General features: G+C 43.4%; 1 protein-coding gene across 1 annotated transcript in view; it reads right to left on the minus strand.

Annotated features, from left to right (window-relative positions):
* Nucleotides 1–5,034, minus strand: part of LOC135715079 (xaa-Pro aminopeptidase ApepP-like) — a 42,618-nt gene extending 37,584 nt beyond the window's left edge. The window contains exon 1 of the mRNA XM_065238489.1: nt 4,801–5,034. Within this exon, the coding sequence (XP_065094561.1) occupies nt 4,801–4,834 (34 nt within the window). The 5' untranslated portion in view covers nt 4,835–5,034. The remainder of the gene's footprint in view (nt 1–4,800) is intronic.
* Between the last annotated feature and the right edge of the window lie 14,452 nt (nt 5,035–19,486).

Here is a 19,486-nt window from a genome sequence, read left to right on the forward strand (position 1 = left end):
TCATTGTAAATTTGGAAACTTTATAGAAGCCTAGAGATCATCAGAAAAGTTTAAAGGTTCCATTTGTTTCAGGGCAGTACCAAGGACTTTAGAAATACTCCGAGATCATTAAGACAAATCAAAGAACCTTTAAGGGCAGATCAATAAATTTCACAGAAATTGCAGAAACTTTAAAGAAGTTCCGGCAAACTCAGAGATTTTATGAAGTTCCAAGAGTATCAGTAAACTTTTGGAAAGAAACATGAACATCAGAAAACTGTGAGTAAATTGGTGGGAATTCGGGAAGGGAATTCCATGATTTTCATGGTAATTTCAGGGACTTCAAAAATAGGAACCTGGGCGCGCAAGCAAAAGGCAAGTTCTATAACACTTTAAATAACCTTTATATAAAATGATTTAATTGTAAAGAAGTTTCCTTTCCTTGGGCAAAGATCAGTGAGAGGTTTGGAGACTTTTAGCAAGCTTCATTATATCCAGGGTCAGTGTTCACTCGGCTGTCGTCAGAAGCAGGCCACTCTCGATGTGTGTCACGCGAACGTCTGTTTACTCGGTAGTAACCATTGTGTGGTCCTCCTCATTGTTCTTCATCAGCAGTTCTTTCGGTCGAAGCGTCGTTGACTTTGGACTACAACCGGTTCATGATGAGTGTGTGAGTAATGACCACGTTTTGCGTCCATTTCCATGAAACCACTGCTCTGAAAGTGGATCCCGTTCTGATGGAGCATTGTTATTGGCGCTGACGGCGACTCTGTAGCTCTTTACTTCAACGTTAAAATCCATAAGCAAACGTCAGACTGTGCGTGAAACATGGTGGACTTCTTACTATCTTTTCACTCCACAGAAAATTCCCATAAGAAACTGTCAATATTTGCTAGAAGAGACGATTTTTCGGCGGTGCCGTTAACGCCAATTGGATAGCGGGAGATAAAGTGTTTGTTGTGTTGTACCTGTTGTCTATAGTTTTAAGATGTTTTTTTTATAGTGAACAAGAATCATTGGCTCTGTAAAGTTGATTAGATTGAGTCGTATCAAATATATTTTTAAATAAAAAAATATATACGATCAGAAATCTTCTGAGCAGTTCCATTAAATTAAGGGAAATTACAGGAAGTTTCATGGAGTTCAAAGGAATTATGAGATATTCCGAGAATGAGGTTGTTTAGGGGTATTGATGTTTTTGTATATTCGTAATCTACATTAAAAATAGAAGCTGAATCATAAATTTCATAAATTTGGGGGCACAGGTGTTTAATCAGTGCAATTACATTTGCAAGCATCACCATTTAGCGCCCCTCGCCATAGAGCGAACTGTCATTTAATGGATATCGAATGTAATTTATTGACAATTTAAAACTTAGTTTACAAATCAAGATAGATCGATAAAAATATATTTGTGCTCATAAAACGAAGCTCTTTCAGATGATGTATACAAACCGGCATGTTTTTCAAAATTCAACAAACCAATTTAGAACACTTCATAGATGTCCAGATGTGCAGGGAACATTTGAATTTTGAGGCGAAGCTCCGTGAGCTTTTAAGAAGTTTTCAAAACCTTAGGAAAATTACGGAAACTTCAAAGAATATCAAAGAACTTTACGGCAATTAGATTAACTTCAGTAAATTTACGGGGACTTTTCAAAAGGGAAGTCCAGAGATCTTTTTGGTAGTTCCAATAAAATAAGGAAAGCACATTAAACATCAGTAAATTGATTATTCGGGAAATTTGAAAATGATGATGAATTTATTTCCATAATTTTAGGGCGTTTTCATGAGCTTCTTGAAAATTTTGAAAACTTCAGAGAAAATCTTAAAACAAAATTTATTAATTCGTTTCAATTTAAGGTATATTGCGAAGACTGAAAGAAGTTACAAACATTTCAGGAAAGTCCAAAGAACTCAAGGGAGGTTGAGAAACTTCAGGAAAACTGCGGGAACTTCATAGAATTTCAGAGAACGAATGTCATGAATGATCAGAAAAGTTCAGAGAAATGCTAAGAGCATCAGGGAATTTCAACACATTAAAAAATATGTTCCAAAAGCTTCAAGGCCAGTTCGATAATTGAGGGAATGTCAAGGAAGGTCATTGAAAATCTATAAATTTCAGAAAAATAGGGGTAAATTTTAAGATGTCCCTACATTTTCAATAAGTTCAGAGCAGGGGTTGAAACTGTTGACGTTTTTACGACACTCGCTTCGTTGTCATGCGTGACAGTCTGTTTTTATTCGTACTCTTATGCTCTACCGTCGTCTCTCTTACACAACACAAACGGTAGAACAACATTCGAGCAAAAGGAAAATTTTCAAATAACTTTCATATGACATGTATGATTTTGTTCTAATTTCTCAATTTGGTGTAAATTAAACCATTTCTGATCAGAAATGTTATTACTAGCACATCGTTGCTTGCTATTTTCAGAATTCACACAAGCACAACATCAGCAGCTCTTATTATGAGAAAAACTAAAATACATACATTCTTGACGGTCTTCGGCAACATTGTCGTATGACAGAGCCTGACAGTTTGGTACTGTAATTTGATAGCTTGTTTTGTAAGTGTCGGAAGCAGTCGATTATCACAGAAAATATGTCGACTTCCGTGACCACTTACAAGACTGATCAAGACAACTTTAGAGATGTTTAAAAAATTTCAGATTTTTTTTTTGGAATCTCCAGAACTCAGAAAAAAGAAAATTGCAAGAACTGAGAAGAACGAGAAATTCAAGAACTTTAGAGAAATTCTGAGAACTTCAGGGAACATCAGAGAACCTTTCACACCAAAGACACGAGTTCAAATCTCAATACCGGGCAAGCTACGAATGACCCAAGAGTGTTAAAGTGATAACAAAAATAAAATAAACAAATACACTAAAGGGTGATACGGTCAAAATTTGGTCAATATCAACTTGACGTATTTCTTTCAATTTTGCATTTTAAAAACCTAAACACCCCTCATTTTGAAGGTGTGTGTGTGTGTAGAATGTTGCTCCTATTTTGATTTTGGAATTCACTCTTCAGTTGTCAAAATGCTGTCCAAGCAAGAAGAGCAGCGTATCAAAATTTTGCTCACGCATCGCGAAAATCCGAGCTACTCGCACGCACAGTTGGCAAAATCGCTAAAAGTTGCCAAATCAACCGTTACAAATGTAATTAAAGTGTTTGGGGAACGTTTGTCGACAGCCAGGAAGTCTGGATCGGGGGGAAATCGAAAACCGGAAGCCGCTGAGACGACAAAGAGAGTTGCCGGTAGTTTCAAGCGAAACGCTAACCTCTCTCTCCGAGATGCCGCAAATAAGCTGGGTGTATCGTCTACAACCGTGCATCGAGCCAAAAAACGAGCCGGACTATCGACTTACAAGAAGGTAGTGACTCCAAATCGCGATGATAAACAAAATACGACGGCCAAAGCGCGATCCCGGAGGCTGTACACGACGATGCTGACGAAGTTTGACTGCGTGGTAATGGACGACGAAACCTACGTCAAAGCCGACTACAAGCAGCTTCCGGGACAGGAGTTTTATACGGCAAAAGGAAGGGGAAAGGTAGCAGATGTTTTCAAGCACATGAAACTGTCAAAGTTCGCAAAGAAATATCTGGTTTGGCAAGCCATCTGTACCTGTGGCTTGAAAAGCAGCATTTTCATAGCTTCCGGGACTGTCAACCAAGAAATTTACGTGAAAGAGTGTTTGAATAAACGTCTGCTGCCTTTCCTGAAGAAACACGGTTGTTCCGTACTGTTTTGGCCGGATTTGGCATCTTGCCATTACGGTAAAAAGGCCATGGAGTGGTACGCCGCCAACAACGTGCAGGTGGTTCCCAAGGACAAGAACCCTCCCAACACGCCAGAGCTCCGCCCAATTGAGAAATACTGGGCTATTGTCAAGCGGAACCTAAAGAAGACCAAAAAAACTGCTAAGGGCGAGCAGCAGTTCAAAGCAAACTGGCTTTCTGCGGCGAAGAAGGTGGACAAGGTGGCTGTACAAACTCTGATGGCAGGGGTCAAGCGTAAGGCCCGGCAATTCGGATTTGGAAAAGCGGAAGCCTAACTGAATATTTTTCCTGAATTTTATACTAATTGAACTTGAAAAAGAAATTTAATTTGATTTTTTAAATAAACGATTTCACCGATTTACACGCGTTTTCCCTTGACCAAATTTTGACCGTATCACCCTTTACTTCTTAGAGTAAGTTTTTCAAAGACAAAGTCTCTAAATGTATCAAGAAAATCAATGCTTCATCCTCGAGACATGAACCAAAGCCATTGATATTTCTTTCCAGAAAAAAAACGAGATGATCAAGATAAATTAAAGCGCTGGAATCAATGCTAATATTAGAGTCCGCAGTGTTTACGTACATCGATAGCGATAGGTATTTGCAAAATACTATACTTAAAAGATTCCCTCAAACGCCGATTAAACACAACCCGCGATAAACACACAATCTGCCAGCGCAAGTAAACTTCATCATGCAGCACACGGCTTACACTCGCATTCTGCTTATTCACACCGCAATGACGCAATTTCGGAGCTGTCCGTCAGTTGTTATAGTGTGGAAACAATTTCCCGCCCATTTCCCGCCGTATGCTACACTCCTAATGCATGCCTTTGGCAGCTACACGGGAAAAGAAGATACCACATCCAGATGATGGTGGTGGCGTTGATGATCGTTGGAAACTGTGCTTCGCGAATCGATATTCCCTGGTCAATTTATTTACGAAAATTGGCAGCTCCAAACTCGGAACGCGACTTAGCGCGCCACCCACCAGCAATTTTTTATCGGTTTGATTTATGACTCTCATCTCACCTCCGAGGAGCAAACATGCTGCCAATTTCCACATCCTGCTACCACCGTCGTGCTTAGAAACTCTGCTTTTCAAGACTCGTGATCAACGTTCTCACCGCGTTAGATCATAATTTTTACACCACTTATTCGATTCGGCTTCTAATCCAACACGGGTGCAGATCTCCCGAATATCCGCCAAACTTTGTCAGCAGTTAATCACTTTTGATGACTGGTATTTTTCAAAAAACGTTTAGTAGTAAACGGTTCACTCAATCAAATTGCACACCCTTCGGAAGCCGATTTTTTTTGCGAACCATCAACCACGACGACGAATCCCGACTGCCAATCCAAGTGCGTCTTAATCGCAGCGAAATCGGAACTAGACTGACTAGCAGCGGAGGAAAAACTGCGAGATTCGGAGTCAGTTAGCATTGCTGCTGGTGGATTGCGGCTTAGTATATACCCACCGAGGCAGGCAGGCAAGGCGGGCAGGCGGGCAGCTTGCAAGAATATCGAAGACTAATATATGTGTGTAAAGTATATTACAGTGAGCGAGGCGGCGCTCTTCCGTTCATATTCTTTGTTGATGTTTACTGCTCTATAGAACTAAACTTAGTGAGATTTTCTTCCTCAGGAAGGGCGCCTGCAGTATAGGAAGGTATCTCCTATGTAATGTGCCAGTGCAGTGGGTGGAACTGGTTGATGATGGATGATTTATGGCGTTGGTGGAGACGGATGGCGTTTTTTGGTGTTTAGATTTTAGAAGCAGAGATAGTATTTTACTGAGGCTTCGTTCGTAGTCAGATTGGTAGTAATTGGAGCGAAAGAAATTAGCTCTTGGTGTTTTTTTTAAAGATTTTCTGTCAAGGTCGACAGCTATTGGCGTCAACAGATCCATTTGACAGTGTGACCTATACTATAGATGATTAAGTTGATTATACTAATCCATGGCAGATGGATCATAAATTATACGTATATTTCATTTCAACTGAATAGATCATTTTTATGAAATGACGGATTTCACGCCAACTCGATAAATAGTTGGCAGTCAAGTATTTTCTACAAAAAATTGTAACTCAACATTGATATGTCCTACAAAAATATTGTCAAACGATGAATTATATGAAATTGCATGGACTTCCATAAAAAATATAAAAAAAGTTGGAGGGTGGTGTACAAGACATGATCGTAGGACTACGCAATTTTTGTTCGATTTCTAGTTTGTTGTTTCGGATATTGTTTTGAAATAAAGTGAATTTCAATAAACTGTTTTCAGGAGTGTTCGTTGCGTTGTACACTGAAAACGAATCTTACTCAGAGAGTGAGTCATTTTTACTGATTCGGATGAATAAATTTTTTAAAGCGTAAAAGTGACTCACTCTCTGAGTAAAATTCGTTTTCAGTGTACAACGCAACGAACACTCCTGTTTATCACTCTGCAGTCAAATGAAGACTGCACTGCAGTCAAACTTTCTTACAAGCATTTAAATTAGCTTTCTATGCCCCTCCTTTTTTCTGTATTTGGCAGATGTAGGTGAATGAATAGAAAAAAGCGCTTGTACATTCCTATCAATGTGCTCGTCGAAGCTCTCTCCATGACCATCCATCAAGTTGACGAAAGAAGTAAAAAGCAACTGGTGAATGTCGTCTTCGGTGGTAATCTATCACCGATATGGTTATTCCCGACAATCACGGCACTCATCTGTGCTCGTTTTGAAGCAGTTGCTGCTTTACTTGCTTATTTGAGTGTGTTGGTGAGTGAGCCCAACAGCTTCCGTTTCATGTTGCCTTCTTTGTTTGTAACTCACACAGTCGCGCCTGCCGAGACGAACTTGGAATGCGTAAGCATTGTTTTCATTTTCTTCTATCGTTTCGCTTTTTCTCATGATCGTACTGCAGAAGTCTCCACTGTTTTCGTTGTGCTTTTCATCATCAGCAGCGAGTGAAGCGTTTTGCTTGTGAGCAGCGACCATTACTGGTGATTTTTGTTTGTCATGGCTCTAACTCTCACTGCGTGACAAAACGATCTGTCAGCGATAGTCGGTTGGTGCGAAGAGTGTCATGATATTTTGCATCACTGAGCAAAATCACACAGCAAAAAATCAAGGCTGATTTAAACCTTAGCTGATTTTGAGATAACAAAAAACCAAACGGAAAATCAAAAGCTTGGTATTACAGTCAAAGTAAAAAAAACCGACATCCACAGCCATTTTGGAATCCAAGATGGTGGACCAAAATCCAATATGGCGGCCTCAGGACAGGGAATATTAATCTAAACCCATGCAATATGGATATCTACGGAATGGGCTCGATGAGGGGAAGTGAAAAATTGACATCCGCAGCCATTTTGGATTCCAAGATGGTGGAAAAAAATCCAATATGGCGGCCCCCGGACAGTGTACAGCTGGGTTCGATAAAATAGCAGCGCATGCCGATTTTCATACAAAACGGTCAATTTTGACATGATGTAACTTTGTTAACTTATGATCAATTGAGCTGAAACGTTCACCAAAGAACTACAAATATGTTCTTAGTTACGATTTAAAAATATTAATTTTTTAGAAGCACCTGCAGGAAAGCGAGACACCAGGTAAAATTTTGCACAATAATAGCAGTTTTTTTTATTTCAAAATTTGCATTCTGCAAATATTTTCAACATTTTTAACTATTATGTTTATTTGTTGATTGGGTAGGCATTGTAAGAATTTTGAGAAATGTTAATTTAAATCACAAAATTAAGCTGAAATGAAAATTATTAGTACTGCTATTATTTTGGACAATTTTACCTGGTGTCTCACTTTCCGGCAGGTGGTTCTAAAAATTTAATATTTTGTAATTGTAAAAAAGATCATATTTGTAGTTTTTGGCAATCGTTTCAGCTCAATTGATCATAAATTAACAAAGTTACATCATGTCAAAGTTGACCATTTTGTATGAAAATCGGCATGCGCTGCTATTTCATCGAACACAACTGTATAAAGACTGGAACGCGCAAAAAATGATCGGCAAAAAAATCGTTTCTTTCAGTCAAAATTCATTTCTCAAAAATCTTCTTATTTTTATTTTGCTAGTTCAATTTGTATACTAAAAGGAAAAAATGTTCGTTAATTATTTTGGTTTGCCAAATCCAAACTGCCGTGCCTTCCGCTTAACCCCTCCATTAACTTTTGCACAATGGTCTCATGGACCTTATTCGCCGCCGAACGCCAGTTAGATTTAAACTGCTTATTAGTTTTTTTTTAGATTCCGTTCGACCTGTAATTTTCGTCTAGCCCGTGGTTTATCCACTCAGGGTCGGCTGGCTTGCTCGAGGAGGACTCAGAAACAAAGTGGACAAAGACACAATAAAGCAGAACAAAGACAAGTCATCCTTAGGCTCGGAAAATAGAAATAAAGTTACAAATAGAAATTTCACTTAAACATTCTTAAATTTTATTCCAACAAGATACATAGGTTGGAGGGTGAGCTCGTTGCGGCCGTTGCTGCATCCGATGGGGCCCTGTGGTCCGTTGCATGCGAGGAGGAGGAGGAAGGGAAAACTCATACCTTTGTTGAATGCAGGTTACATGCCAAAACGTGGTCTCCGGGCAGTTTCTGGTTACCGCCTGTGACTACGCCCGATGCTTCTTTTGTCCTGGGTGATCTTGAGAGGGTTCGTCGTGTGCCCGCCGACGGGAAGTGAACTCATAGGTCAGGAGCCCAATAAGCGGGGGCGGACCCACCGGACCTTAATGGGCCCTAACCTCCAAAACGTCTGTCCTAGCTTCCACGTCGCGTGTGATCCAACGAAGTAGCGGTTGGGGCTCGTTAACCACCGGCACCGTAGGGTGTTGAGCAGGGGCTTACTTGTGGTCCGTCCTGGAATGATGTCCAACAGTAACCCTCCGGGTGACGTTCCAGGGGGGAATTCCGTGGATATTCCCCACACTAATCACCGAAGAGGGGTTCGAACACGCCGGACTTGCAGCGAATGATCTGGACCCGCCGAGGTTGACGCCCCGATCAGTACAGTCACACGATCTTAGTCTTCCACGTTGTATCCTCCAGGCTAGGGGCCGTAATAGTACCCCGGTATTACACTTCACTGACTTCGTGGTTACTTTAGAGTTAGAATTTTGACACGCGAGCAGCTCTTGCTTGGACGTCATTTTGAAAACTGGAGAGCAAACAGTGAAAACTCATCATAGCAAACATTGTATATACACTAAACTTCCAAATGCAGTGTTCACTCGGCTGTCGACAAAAGCAGGCCACTCTCGATGTGTGCTACGCGATCGTCTGTTTTCTCGGCAGCAACCATTGTGTGGTCCTCCTCATTGTTCTTCATCAGCAGTTCTTTCGGTCGATGCGTCGTCGACTTTGGAAAGCAACCGTTTCGTGATGAGTGTGTGAGTGCTGACCACGTTTTGCGTCCATTGCTGCAATGGACGCGCTCTGACCCTCGTTGGCGTACAACAATTTGCCATACATTGAAACTACTGGAAGCGGCTCCAGTTCTGATGGAGAAGGCTTTTTGGATAGCGGAAGATAAAGTGTTTATTGTGTTGTACCTTTTGACTATAGTTTTAAGATGTATTGTATAGTGACCAAGAATCCTCGGCTCTGTAAAGTTAATTCGGTTGAGCCTTATCAAATAAATTAATAAACAACAATAAACTTCCAAATGCAGCATTTCAGGTTTTTTTTTGTTATGCATTTTTAGCAGAAATACACCAATTTGAAGTTGACCAATTTTTGCGCGTTGAAGACTTTATGCATTTAAACCCATGCAATATGGGTATCTACCGAATGGGCTCGATAAATGAAAGTGGAAAATTGACATCCGCTGCCATTTTGGAATCCAATATGTTGGACCAAAATCCAAAATGGTGGCCCCCGGACATGGAATATTCATCTAAACCCATGCAATATGGGTATCATTTTGGAAGTCAAGATGGCGGACCAAAATTCAATATGGAGCCCATTCCGTAGATGTGCCTCTAATATGGTGCCTGTGATTGATATTGATATTGATTGTGATATTGCCAACACTGATACCGAACAAGTTTTACATTCAAGCTGAAAAAAATGATGCAATTAAAATTGAATTTCATTAATAAATGACCATGTTATAATCGTTCGAAACTTGACACTACATCGTAAAAAAAAAATTATTCGCTCCCCATTATAGTCCAAAAAGACGCCACGAATGTTGTGGGATAAAACAGTTCTCAAAAAAATACATATAAATATAAGAATTTTGTCAAAATCGTTTATCGGTATCTTGGGCGCACGAAGCTTATTCCTTGCTTGCCGAACGCATCAAAACGATACAGCTAATCGCGCACTATTACACAAGTTTTGCACTTTTGAGGCCGGTTCAGTTTTATTTACACTAAACTAGAGCTCTTATGTAAATATTTATTGCTGGCCTTCAAAAAGGCCGTTTGTTTTCACTACATTTTATTGGTTTAATTGAGCAATTCCTACTGATTGCTATGTTCAAATTCTTCTGATATCGACGGCTCACAGTTAAATCCCAAACGCGATATGGACAGAAGAGTAACGGAAACGGAAAGTTTGACAGTTGTCACAAATGACATCAAGATGCCTAACTGAAGTCGATTTGGATCTAACTAGTTTTCAATCCGGCTTACTCAGATCGGGCTTTTCTGCTGCCACTGCCGTTCCGCTTCCGCCGTCATTGCGCTTGGGCCTTTTCTTCGATGAGCTGGATGTTCGACGGAATTTTAGGTATGTGTTTGGCAAAGATAACCCACGGACCATGGCGGCGGGTCTCACGACGGTAAGTGCAGCTTTTCCATTTCCCTGGACCGATTTGCCTCTGCGTCTGGTTGTTTTTCACTGGTGTGAGTTGTATGTATTGAGCTGCTAGGAATGCTGCGATGTCCACGCTCTAGCGAACAAGTCCGAGGTCGAAGCGTCCAACGTGCCAAGTTGAATGATTGTGCGGCTTCGGCTTGTGTCGTTAAGGATCAACTTTCTGATGGCTGTGTTAGGGGTAAGCACCTTGCGGTCGAAGAAAATGTATGAGAAATTGGAATATTTCCATATTTAAATATTTAGAAATTATAATGTGGACATATCGCACAAATCTTATAACACTGGTGAATCGATCGACATACAAATCATCAAAATCCATTGATTATTGGCCAAGCTATAAGCATGTAATATCTGACTTATTTTCGTTGCATTCCCCTGAATTGGCACCCTTCCCGAAAGATGTAGTCCTACGTAAAAAATAAATAAAATTTTATTACATTATTTTCATATTTTTTTATTTGGCTGAACATTTTCAGAAATTTTCAGAAGTTCCTCATGACCAAAACTGCCATTTTGCATCATCAGACCACCACTTTAAATCGAGCCTTAATTTTGAAAAGTGACTATAGACAAATGTAAAGCTTATCTTCAGAAAACTGTTACTCGATAAATATTTGTCCATTCGGTTTGGTACCTTTTCACAGTGCGCTTGACCTAGTAAACATGTTTATTGCATTTGGGATTTCTTTGGAATGTTTATTTGAGACCCGGTGGAAATGCTAAGAATACATTAATGTCATTTTGATTTACAAGTTTGTTTTTCGTTTATGTTGCGCTTCGACACTTTTAACGGAAATGATTGCTTCTTAATCAAACTGTTTTTCAATTGGTTTGCGCATCCACCACACGTCTGACAGATAGTGGTTCCAATCCTATGAGCTTGCATCGGTCAGAATAAGGAGGAAGATTGGTCGGATCGTTCCAAGGAAGTTGTCTCAGTGCAAACCGTAAGAACCTTTTCTGCACCCGTTCAATCGTGAAAACATGAGCTACATAATAAGGGGACCAAATCGGAGCAGCGTACTCCAGAATGCTACGAACCAACGAGCAATAGAGAGTTTTTAAAGCGTGGATGTCGGTGAACTCGGAAGCGTGCCGACGGATGAATCCCAGCACAGAAAAAGCTTTCGCAGTGGTAATGCTCAGGTGTTCGTTGAATCTGAGCCTCGAATCGATGGTAACGCCAAGGTCACAGATGGACGACACACGTTCCAATGATGCAGTTTCCATTCTGTATTGATGAAGAATGGGGTTATTGCAGCGACCGAAGGTAATAACTTTACTTTTCATGTTATTGACCCGCATGCCGTTATCGCCACACCATACCAGTATAGTATCAATATCTTCTTGTAGAGCAATACAATGTCGCCCTTTTTGTAGATTGGGCATACGACACCTTCCATCCACTCCTCCGGTAATATCTCCTCCTCCCAAATCTTCGTAATTACCCATTGCAGCGCTCTAGCCTGTGCTTCACCACCGTATTTAAGCTCATTTGGTAGTTGATCTACATCAGTTGCTTTGTTGTTCTTCACCCTACCGATCTCCTCTTCAACTTTTTGAAGATCAGGGGCCGGTAGCCTGTCGTCTTCTGCGCGTGCTCCAAGGTCTGTTGCCGTGACACCTTCGTTTTCTGCTGCTTCACCATTGAGGTGCTCGTCATAGTACTGCTTCCACCTCTAAATCACCTCACACTCGTTCGTGAGAAGGTTACCGTTCAATTCCTTACACATATCGACTTGCGGCACGTAGCCTTTGCGCGAACTATTTAGCTTCTCGTAGAACTTCCGTGTGTCGTTTACGCGGTACAGATTTTCCATCAGCTCACGATCTCGGTCATCCTACTGACGCTTCTTCCTTCGGAAAACCGAGTTCTGTCTGTTCCGCGCTTGTCTGTATCGCTTCACATTCAATCTCGTGCGGTGTTGCAGCATTCTCGCCCGTGCTGCATTCTTCTCCTTTACTAACAGTTTGCATCAGTCATTTCTTCGGTCCGGGATCGCAGTACCTAGTGTCGCTGCAGCAGTGCTACCTACGGCGGAACGGATGTCCCTCCAGCCATCTTCAAGAGAAGCTGCGCCAAGCTGCTCTTCCGTGGGTAGTGCAACTTCCAGCTGCTACGCGTAGTCCTGGGCAACTCCGGCGTCCCGTAATTGCTCAATGTTGGGTCGAGTCGTTCGACTTCGACGAGTGTTATGCACCATCGAGAGTTTTGAGCGCATGTATACTGCAACTAGGTAGTGGTCGGAATCTATGTTTGCACTGCGGTACGTGAGGACGTTGATAATGTCGGAGAAGAATTTCCCGTCGATTAGAACGTGATCGATTTGGTTTTCTGTGTGTTGGTCAAGTGATCTCCAAGTGGCTTTGTGGATATCCTTACGGGGGGAAAAGGTACTTCGGACTACCATACCCCGAGAGGCTGCAAAGTTCACGTATCGTTGGCCGTTGTCGTTCGATACAGCATGCAGGCTGTTTGGCCCGATTGCAGGTATATACATTGCCTCCTGTCCAACCTGAGCGTTCATGTCGCCGATGACGATTTTGACGTCCCGTTGCGAACAGCCGTCGTACACCTGCTCCAGCTGCGCATAGAACGCTTCTTTCTCGTCGTCGGGTCTCCCTTCGTGTGGGCAGTGCACGTTGATGATACTGTAATTGAAGAAACGGCCCTTAATCCTCAACTTGCACATCCTCGCGTTGATCGGCTGCCAACTTATCACGCGTTGGCGCATCTTACCCAGCACTACAAAGCCGGTTTCCAGCTCGTTGGCGGGCAGCTGTGGCACACAGCTTTGGTAGAAAACAGGCACTCGATACCCGCTTTTGTCCCGTCCAGCAAAGTTCCTGCAGTGCTACGACTTCGAAGTTGCGTGGTTGAAGTTCTTCGTAGATTAACCTATCGCAGCCAGGGAAGCCGAGCGATTTGCAGTTCCATGTTCCGAGTTTCGTGTTTGACGCGTAGGTCTGTCCCGATTGTTCCGATCCATGTTTCTTTCTTCGGTATTTGCAACTTAATGTTTTTTTTAGGGCGACTTGTTGGGCCTGCCCCAACCCCCTGTCTCGCCATGGGACCATCATGCACAGCTCTGTTTATAGTCCCACGCTGGCACTAGGATGGTGATCAGCCGCTCCTAACATGGAGAACAGACGCCGTTTTGAGCCGCGTCTCAATGGTGAACAGACGCTCGGGTTTGTGAAGCATTTCCTCTCTCACCCTACTATGGTTACCGCACCAGTGTTCGCGTCGCAACTCTTCACTTTGCTATTGCCGGACTGGCAACATTGCCCAGGCTACGCCACCCAGCTGTGTCCATGTTTCAGCTGGTAGTCTTTTGTTATCATGCCTCGGGGAGGCGTGAGGTAGGAACTTGTGAGGACCAGAGCTAGGTATTCCACTCCTTCCAGGTTGTCAACTCACCATTTTGTAGCCCAGAGTGGTGGCAAACGAGACGCAAATTATGAAGGAAGAAGTCATCGAGGTACAAGAAGAGGAGATCAACGAAAAGACATAAGAAATGGAAACAGTGGAAGAGCAGAATGGAATTGTACACAAGAATCACATGGACCAAGTTTCTTACGAAAAATACGGTATCAAAGACTATTCTGGAAAAGTGCCAGACACTTTTCGTAACGCGATCGATTTTGGTTTTTTGAAATTGAACCCCCAATATGTTGCCGTAAGACGTAATCCTACGTCTTCTTCTTCTTCTTCCCTTTATTTAACGTCGGTCTCTGATCCGCAATCCAGTGCCAATCACCGACGGACATCGATTTCCATCCATTGGCAGCAATCGAATGTGCAGGAAGGCAGCTTCCACACCTGCGTTGTGTTGAATTCGCACCCATTCAACACAACATGGGCCGGGACCAACGGCTTTACTTCCTTTCCGAAGGGAGACGTGACCAGAGATTTGTAGGAACGTAGGCCGACGGTTTTGGTGGGTTTCTTTCGGACATATAGTAAACTATCACGTTTGGTTGTCTATACCATACTCAAATTATATTTACAAAGATCGGGTGTCGTGAGACGAATGGATAGTGTATGATGTAGTGTTTGTGGAAATACAAGTTACATAACTGATTTGATTGGCTGTGTCGGATACGCCACACTACTCCCCCCGTAGATTTACCAATAGCGGCGAGGGATCTTCACGCGGCGTCTAGAACGTGTTCGGTAGGTAGTTGGCTCCGTCGTAGTAACTGTTTGCTGTGTTGCGTCGGTATCGGTGGTCGGTTGATCTGCCTGCATGAAAGCAGCCTTCAGACGATCGATTGAAATCGCCGTGGGTTTACCCTTTAAGCTGGGTTTAGACAGGGCAAGTCAAATGATCAACTCAGTTGAATTCGACTGACTTGAACGCGAATTGAACGTGTAAACTATGCAATTCAACCCAACTTTATATCCAGTCTAAACCCAACTTTATATCCACAAAGAAAACCTTTTTCTTCCGTCGGATCACTGGCGCAGTGATGCAAAGTATCATGACACTCACGTGACACTCGTCTTCGCACCAACCGACTATCGCTGACAGATCGTTTTGTCACGCAGTTTTGGAGGCGAACCAGCCTAAGGCTGAAAGCCTCCTAAATAAAGCTAAATAATAATAATTGTCACGCAGTGAGAGTTAGAGCCATGGCAAATAACAATCACCAGTAATGGTCGCTGCTCACAAGCAAAACGCTACACTCGCTGCTGATGATGAAAAGCACAACGAAAACAGTGAAAACTTCTGCAGTACGATCATGAGAAAAAGCGAAACGACAGAAGAAAATGAGAACAATGCCTACGCATTCCAAGTTCGTCTCGGCAGGCGCGGCTGTGTGAGTTACAAACAAAGAAGGCAACATGAAACGGAAGCTGTTGGGCTCACTCACCAACACACTCACATAAGCAAGTCAAGCAGCAACTGCTTCAAAACGAGCACAGATGAGTGTCGTGATTGTCGGGAATGACCAGATCGGTGATGGATCACAACAGAAGACGACATTCACCAGTTGCTTTTTACTTCTTTCGTCAACTTGGTCATGGAGAGAGCTTCGACGAGCACATTGATAGGAATGTACAAAGCGTTACTACCATCAGCTGTTTGGCGATCGTGATTGTGATAGGTCGCAGCTCTGTCACTGGGTATGGTCCATCGTACGGCTGCGAAAGAGGTGGTTTGATTGCTCATACCTTCACAAAGACATGGCTGCATGTGGACAAGTGTTTCTGCACGTAGGTAATTTTCCTTGTAGAGTGATTGCTGGTTGGTATTGGTCGCAACTTTGACATGGTGGCTTTCAAATCAGTTACGAATTCGGGTGTCGGCTTGTTACTATCACCCGAGATGAAAAATTCGCCGGGCAAAAATTGTTGTAGCTCGGGATCGGACTTCTGAAGCTGTGCCATACTATCGTAGTAGATCGCTTCGGATGTGGTGATGGTGTGGATCCGACTTAACATATCGGCAACTTTATTCCCTTCTCGTGACACATGTCGGATGTCTGTAGTGTACTCACTTATAAAGCTGAGTTGGCGCTGCTGTGTTGGGCTTGTCTTCTGCGGTTGCTGGTGGAAGGCGGTGACGAGGGGCTTGTGATCTGTATAGACGCAAAAATTTCGAGCCTGTAGTATGTCTCGGAAGTATTTGATAGCTTCGTACATAGCGATTAACACTCTATCGTACGTGCTAGCCTTTTGTTGACTCTCGCTCAGCTTGCGAGAAAAGAATGCAAGTGGTTGTAGACCATTGTTTGTGATCTGGTGAAGGACAGCTCCGATAGCTGTGTTCGAGGCATCAACATCCAGAGCAAGGTTTGCCTCGGGGGAAGGGTGCGCAAGAAGGGTGGCATTTGCTAAATCCTGCTTGCAAAGGTCGAACGCTGCGTTTGAAGCGTCAGTCCACTCGAAAATAGTGGTGTCGTTACGAGTATTTCCAACGATCATCGCCTGGAGAATTCGTTGGTTGTCTGCTGCCCGTGGGATAAAGCGCCGGTAGAAATGTATAGTGCCGAGGAAGCTTTTCAGTTCCTTGGCATTTGTTGGTTTTGGGACTCCGAGGATAGCTTGGACTTTGCTGGGCTTCGGTTTAATTTCCTCAGGTGTGATCTGGTGACCAAGGAAATCAACGGTGGATTGCCCAATCTGGCGATTGGCAGCGTTGATGGCGAGACCGTTTTGTCTCAACCGTTCAAACACTCCGCGGAGATGCTGTTTATGCTGATCGACGTCGTCTGAGGCTATGCACAGGTCGTCGATATACGGGTAGACGAAATCAAGGTCACCTAGTATAGCATGTAGGTGCCTTTGGAGTGTTTGACCTGCGTTACCCAAACCGAAGGTCATATATTTGAACTCGAAGAGTCCGAAAGGGGTTGTTATTGCCGTCTTTGGGACATCTTCTGTAGCCACCGGAATTTGGTGGTATGCGCGTTGGAGATAAATACAAGAAAAGATTCGCTTACCGTGCAAGATGCTTGAGAAATCGTGAATGTGTGGCACTGGATACCGGTCTGGAACGGTGATGGCGTTTAGGTTCCGGTAGTCGCCACAGGGTCGCCACTTGCCATTTGACTTTTTTACCAGATGCAGCGGGATGGCCCAACAGCTTTTCGACGGTTGACAAATGCCTTGTTCCATGAGAAACTGGAACTCAGCCTTCGCTTCTTTCAGCTTGTCTACGGGAAGACGGCGAGGGCGGCAGAACACGGGCTGGCCAGTAGTGATGATCTGGTGCACGGTACTTGCCTTGGTGGGCTTATGCTTCATATCCAGGATAGTGATGCCCTGGTACTCGGTGAGGATTTCGGCGAAGGGTGAATTTACGTCGAACGTAGTAATAGCCGGCTTCGATACGGCCTGGATATTCTCGATTTTCAGCTGGGTGGTGTTATCGATCAACTTGTTTCTCCGGAGATCCACTAGTAGATCGTAATGCTTGAGAAAATCAGCGCCGATGATAGGTGATTTGACATCAGTGATGACGAAAATCCACATGAATGGTCGTCGTAAACCAAGATCGACGGTAATGCGTTTGGTCCCATATGTCTGGATTTGGGTACCATTCGCAGCGTAAAGCTGGTGTGATGGTGTTGGTGAGCGGCGTTCTTTTGGTGTTGGAGGAACGACAGAGACGTCGGCCCCGGTATCGATTCGATGAATTCATGTCGTGAATATGGATTCGTTGGACGTTTGTTGTTCGGTTCATAGTACTGGTGGCATTTGGGTTGAGTGCGGGTTCGCTGATTACTGCGGCCGGTGTGTTGGTGGTAACTTGATCTAGTTTTCTTTCGGTCGACTGTACACCTCGACATTTCCATCAAAAAAAAAAAAAATACACTTCGCAGTTGTTTTGTCATGTTTGTTCTTTTCGCACTTTCGAGCTTGAGCCCCATGTCTGTAGTGAAACCAGCAGATCCAACGACGGGGTTTCTTGCTTCTAGCTGGAGTTTCTTCTCGCCGTCCAAATGAACGACCTCGCGGACGGTTGTTCCGACGATCTCGTCCTCGGAAATCATCTGACAGGGCTTCATCCAAGCGACGCGACAGGACTTCGATTTGCTGCTCGAGGGACGTTGATGGTGATTTTTCTGCAGGCTGTACAGCAGAAATCTTCTCACGGGAAGCCTCCAAAATTTTGTCTGCCACTTTCGCTTGATCATCAAGTGTGGCAGTCGGCATAGCAGCAATGATGGAACGGGCGGTATTAGGAAGGACTTGCAGCCCGAGGTTAGACAATACGTTGTCAGTACAACCTGCTCCACCTAAGCGACGCATCTCAGATAGAAGGACGCTGGGTTTTTGATCGTCCAAGGTCATCCCAGAAAGGAGGCTGGTCAGTCTTTGTGTTTCCGACGGTCGAAAATGCGCGATTACTGCTGCTTTGAGTACCTCGTACTTGTCGTTCGTGGTAGACAAGTTGCAATTAGCGATCCCTGAATGAACAAATTTCGCACGCGATCCTAGGGCAACGATCACTGCATTGAACTTGAACTTATCGTTTCTGATCGAATTAACACTGAATGCCGCTTCGAGGCAGACAAACCAAGGGTCAATGTCGTCCAAATTGAATTCCGGGAAATTAATTTTGGCAATAACCGTCGGTTCTCTATCGTCGACTTCTGGTTTTGCTTCACTGCTACCACCGGTCGCCATTGTGATTTTTACACGCGGTCGGGATTTTAACGACGATTTCGGGATCTCGCGGGAAATTGGGATTTTTGCACTCGCGACGAGGTAGCACGTAGCACGTCTGGAAACTAGCGGTTCAAACGATCTTCAAGACGATCACGTCGGGGTCACCAGTTGTAGGATCGTAGGCCGACGGTTTTAGTGGGGTTTTTTCGGACAGATAGTAAACTATCGCGATTGGTTGTCTATACCATACTAAAATTATATTTACAAAGATCGGGTGTCGTGAGACGAATGGATAGTGTATGATGTAGTGTTTGTGGAAATCCAAGTTACATAACTGATTTGATTGTCTGTGTCGGATACGCCGGATTATGCCTCAGAAAAATCCCACCGACCTCGGCTGGGATTGAACCCATACACATTGAGGTGAGAAAGCAGTCACGCTTACCACTACACCACTGGCGCCGGCTAATCCTACGTCAATAGATATACCCTTTCAAACATTGCTATTAGTATGCCTGTTGGCAAGTACACGCAACGAAACATCCTGGTGGACCACTGATTCCTCTGCTACATTCACTGCACTCCAGCATCTCTCGCGAATAAGTATAATTTTCATGGCGAAAGCCCAAGAACTTGACTGGCAACAAGGTTGACTGATGATTATTGTCGCGCTTATTCTCATAAGCGCGCCGCAACCCCTCCCATAAGGACTCTACACAGGTGTCTACCTTAGATAGTATTTTATGGCAGTGGCATGAGGAG

This window comes from Ochlerotatus camptorhynchus, unplaced genomic scaffold (assembly GCF_037179485.1).
Source record: "Ochlerotatus camptorhynchus isolate MF236.1 unplaced genomic scaffold, CSIRO-AGI_Acam_v1.1 ptg000795l, whole genome shotgun sequence".
In the NCBI taxonomy this organism is placed as follows: domain Eukaryota; kingdom Metazoa; phylum Arthropoda; class Insecta; order Diptera; family Culicidae; genus Ochlerotatus; species Ochlerotatus camptorhynchus.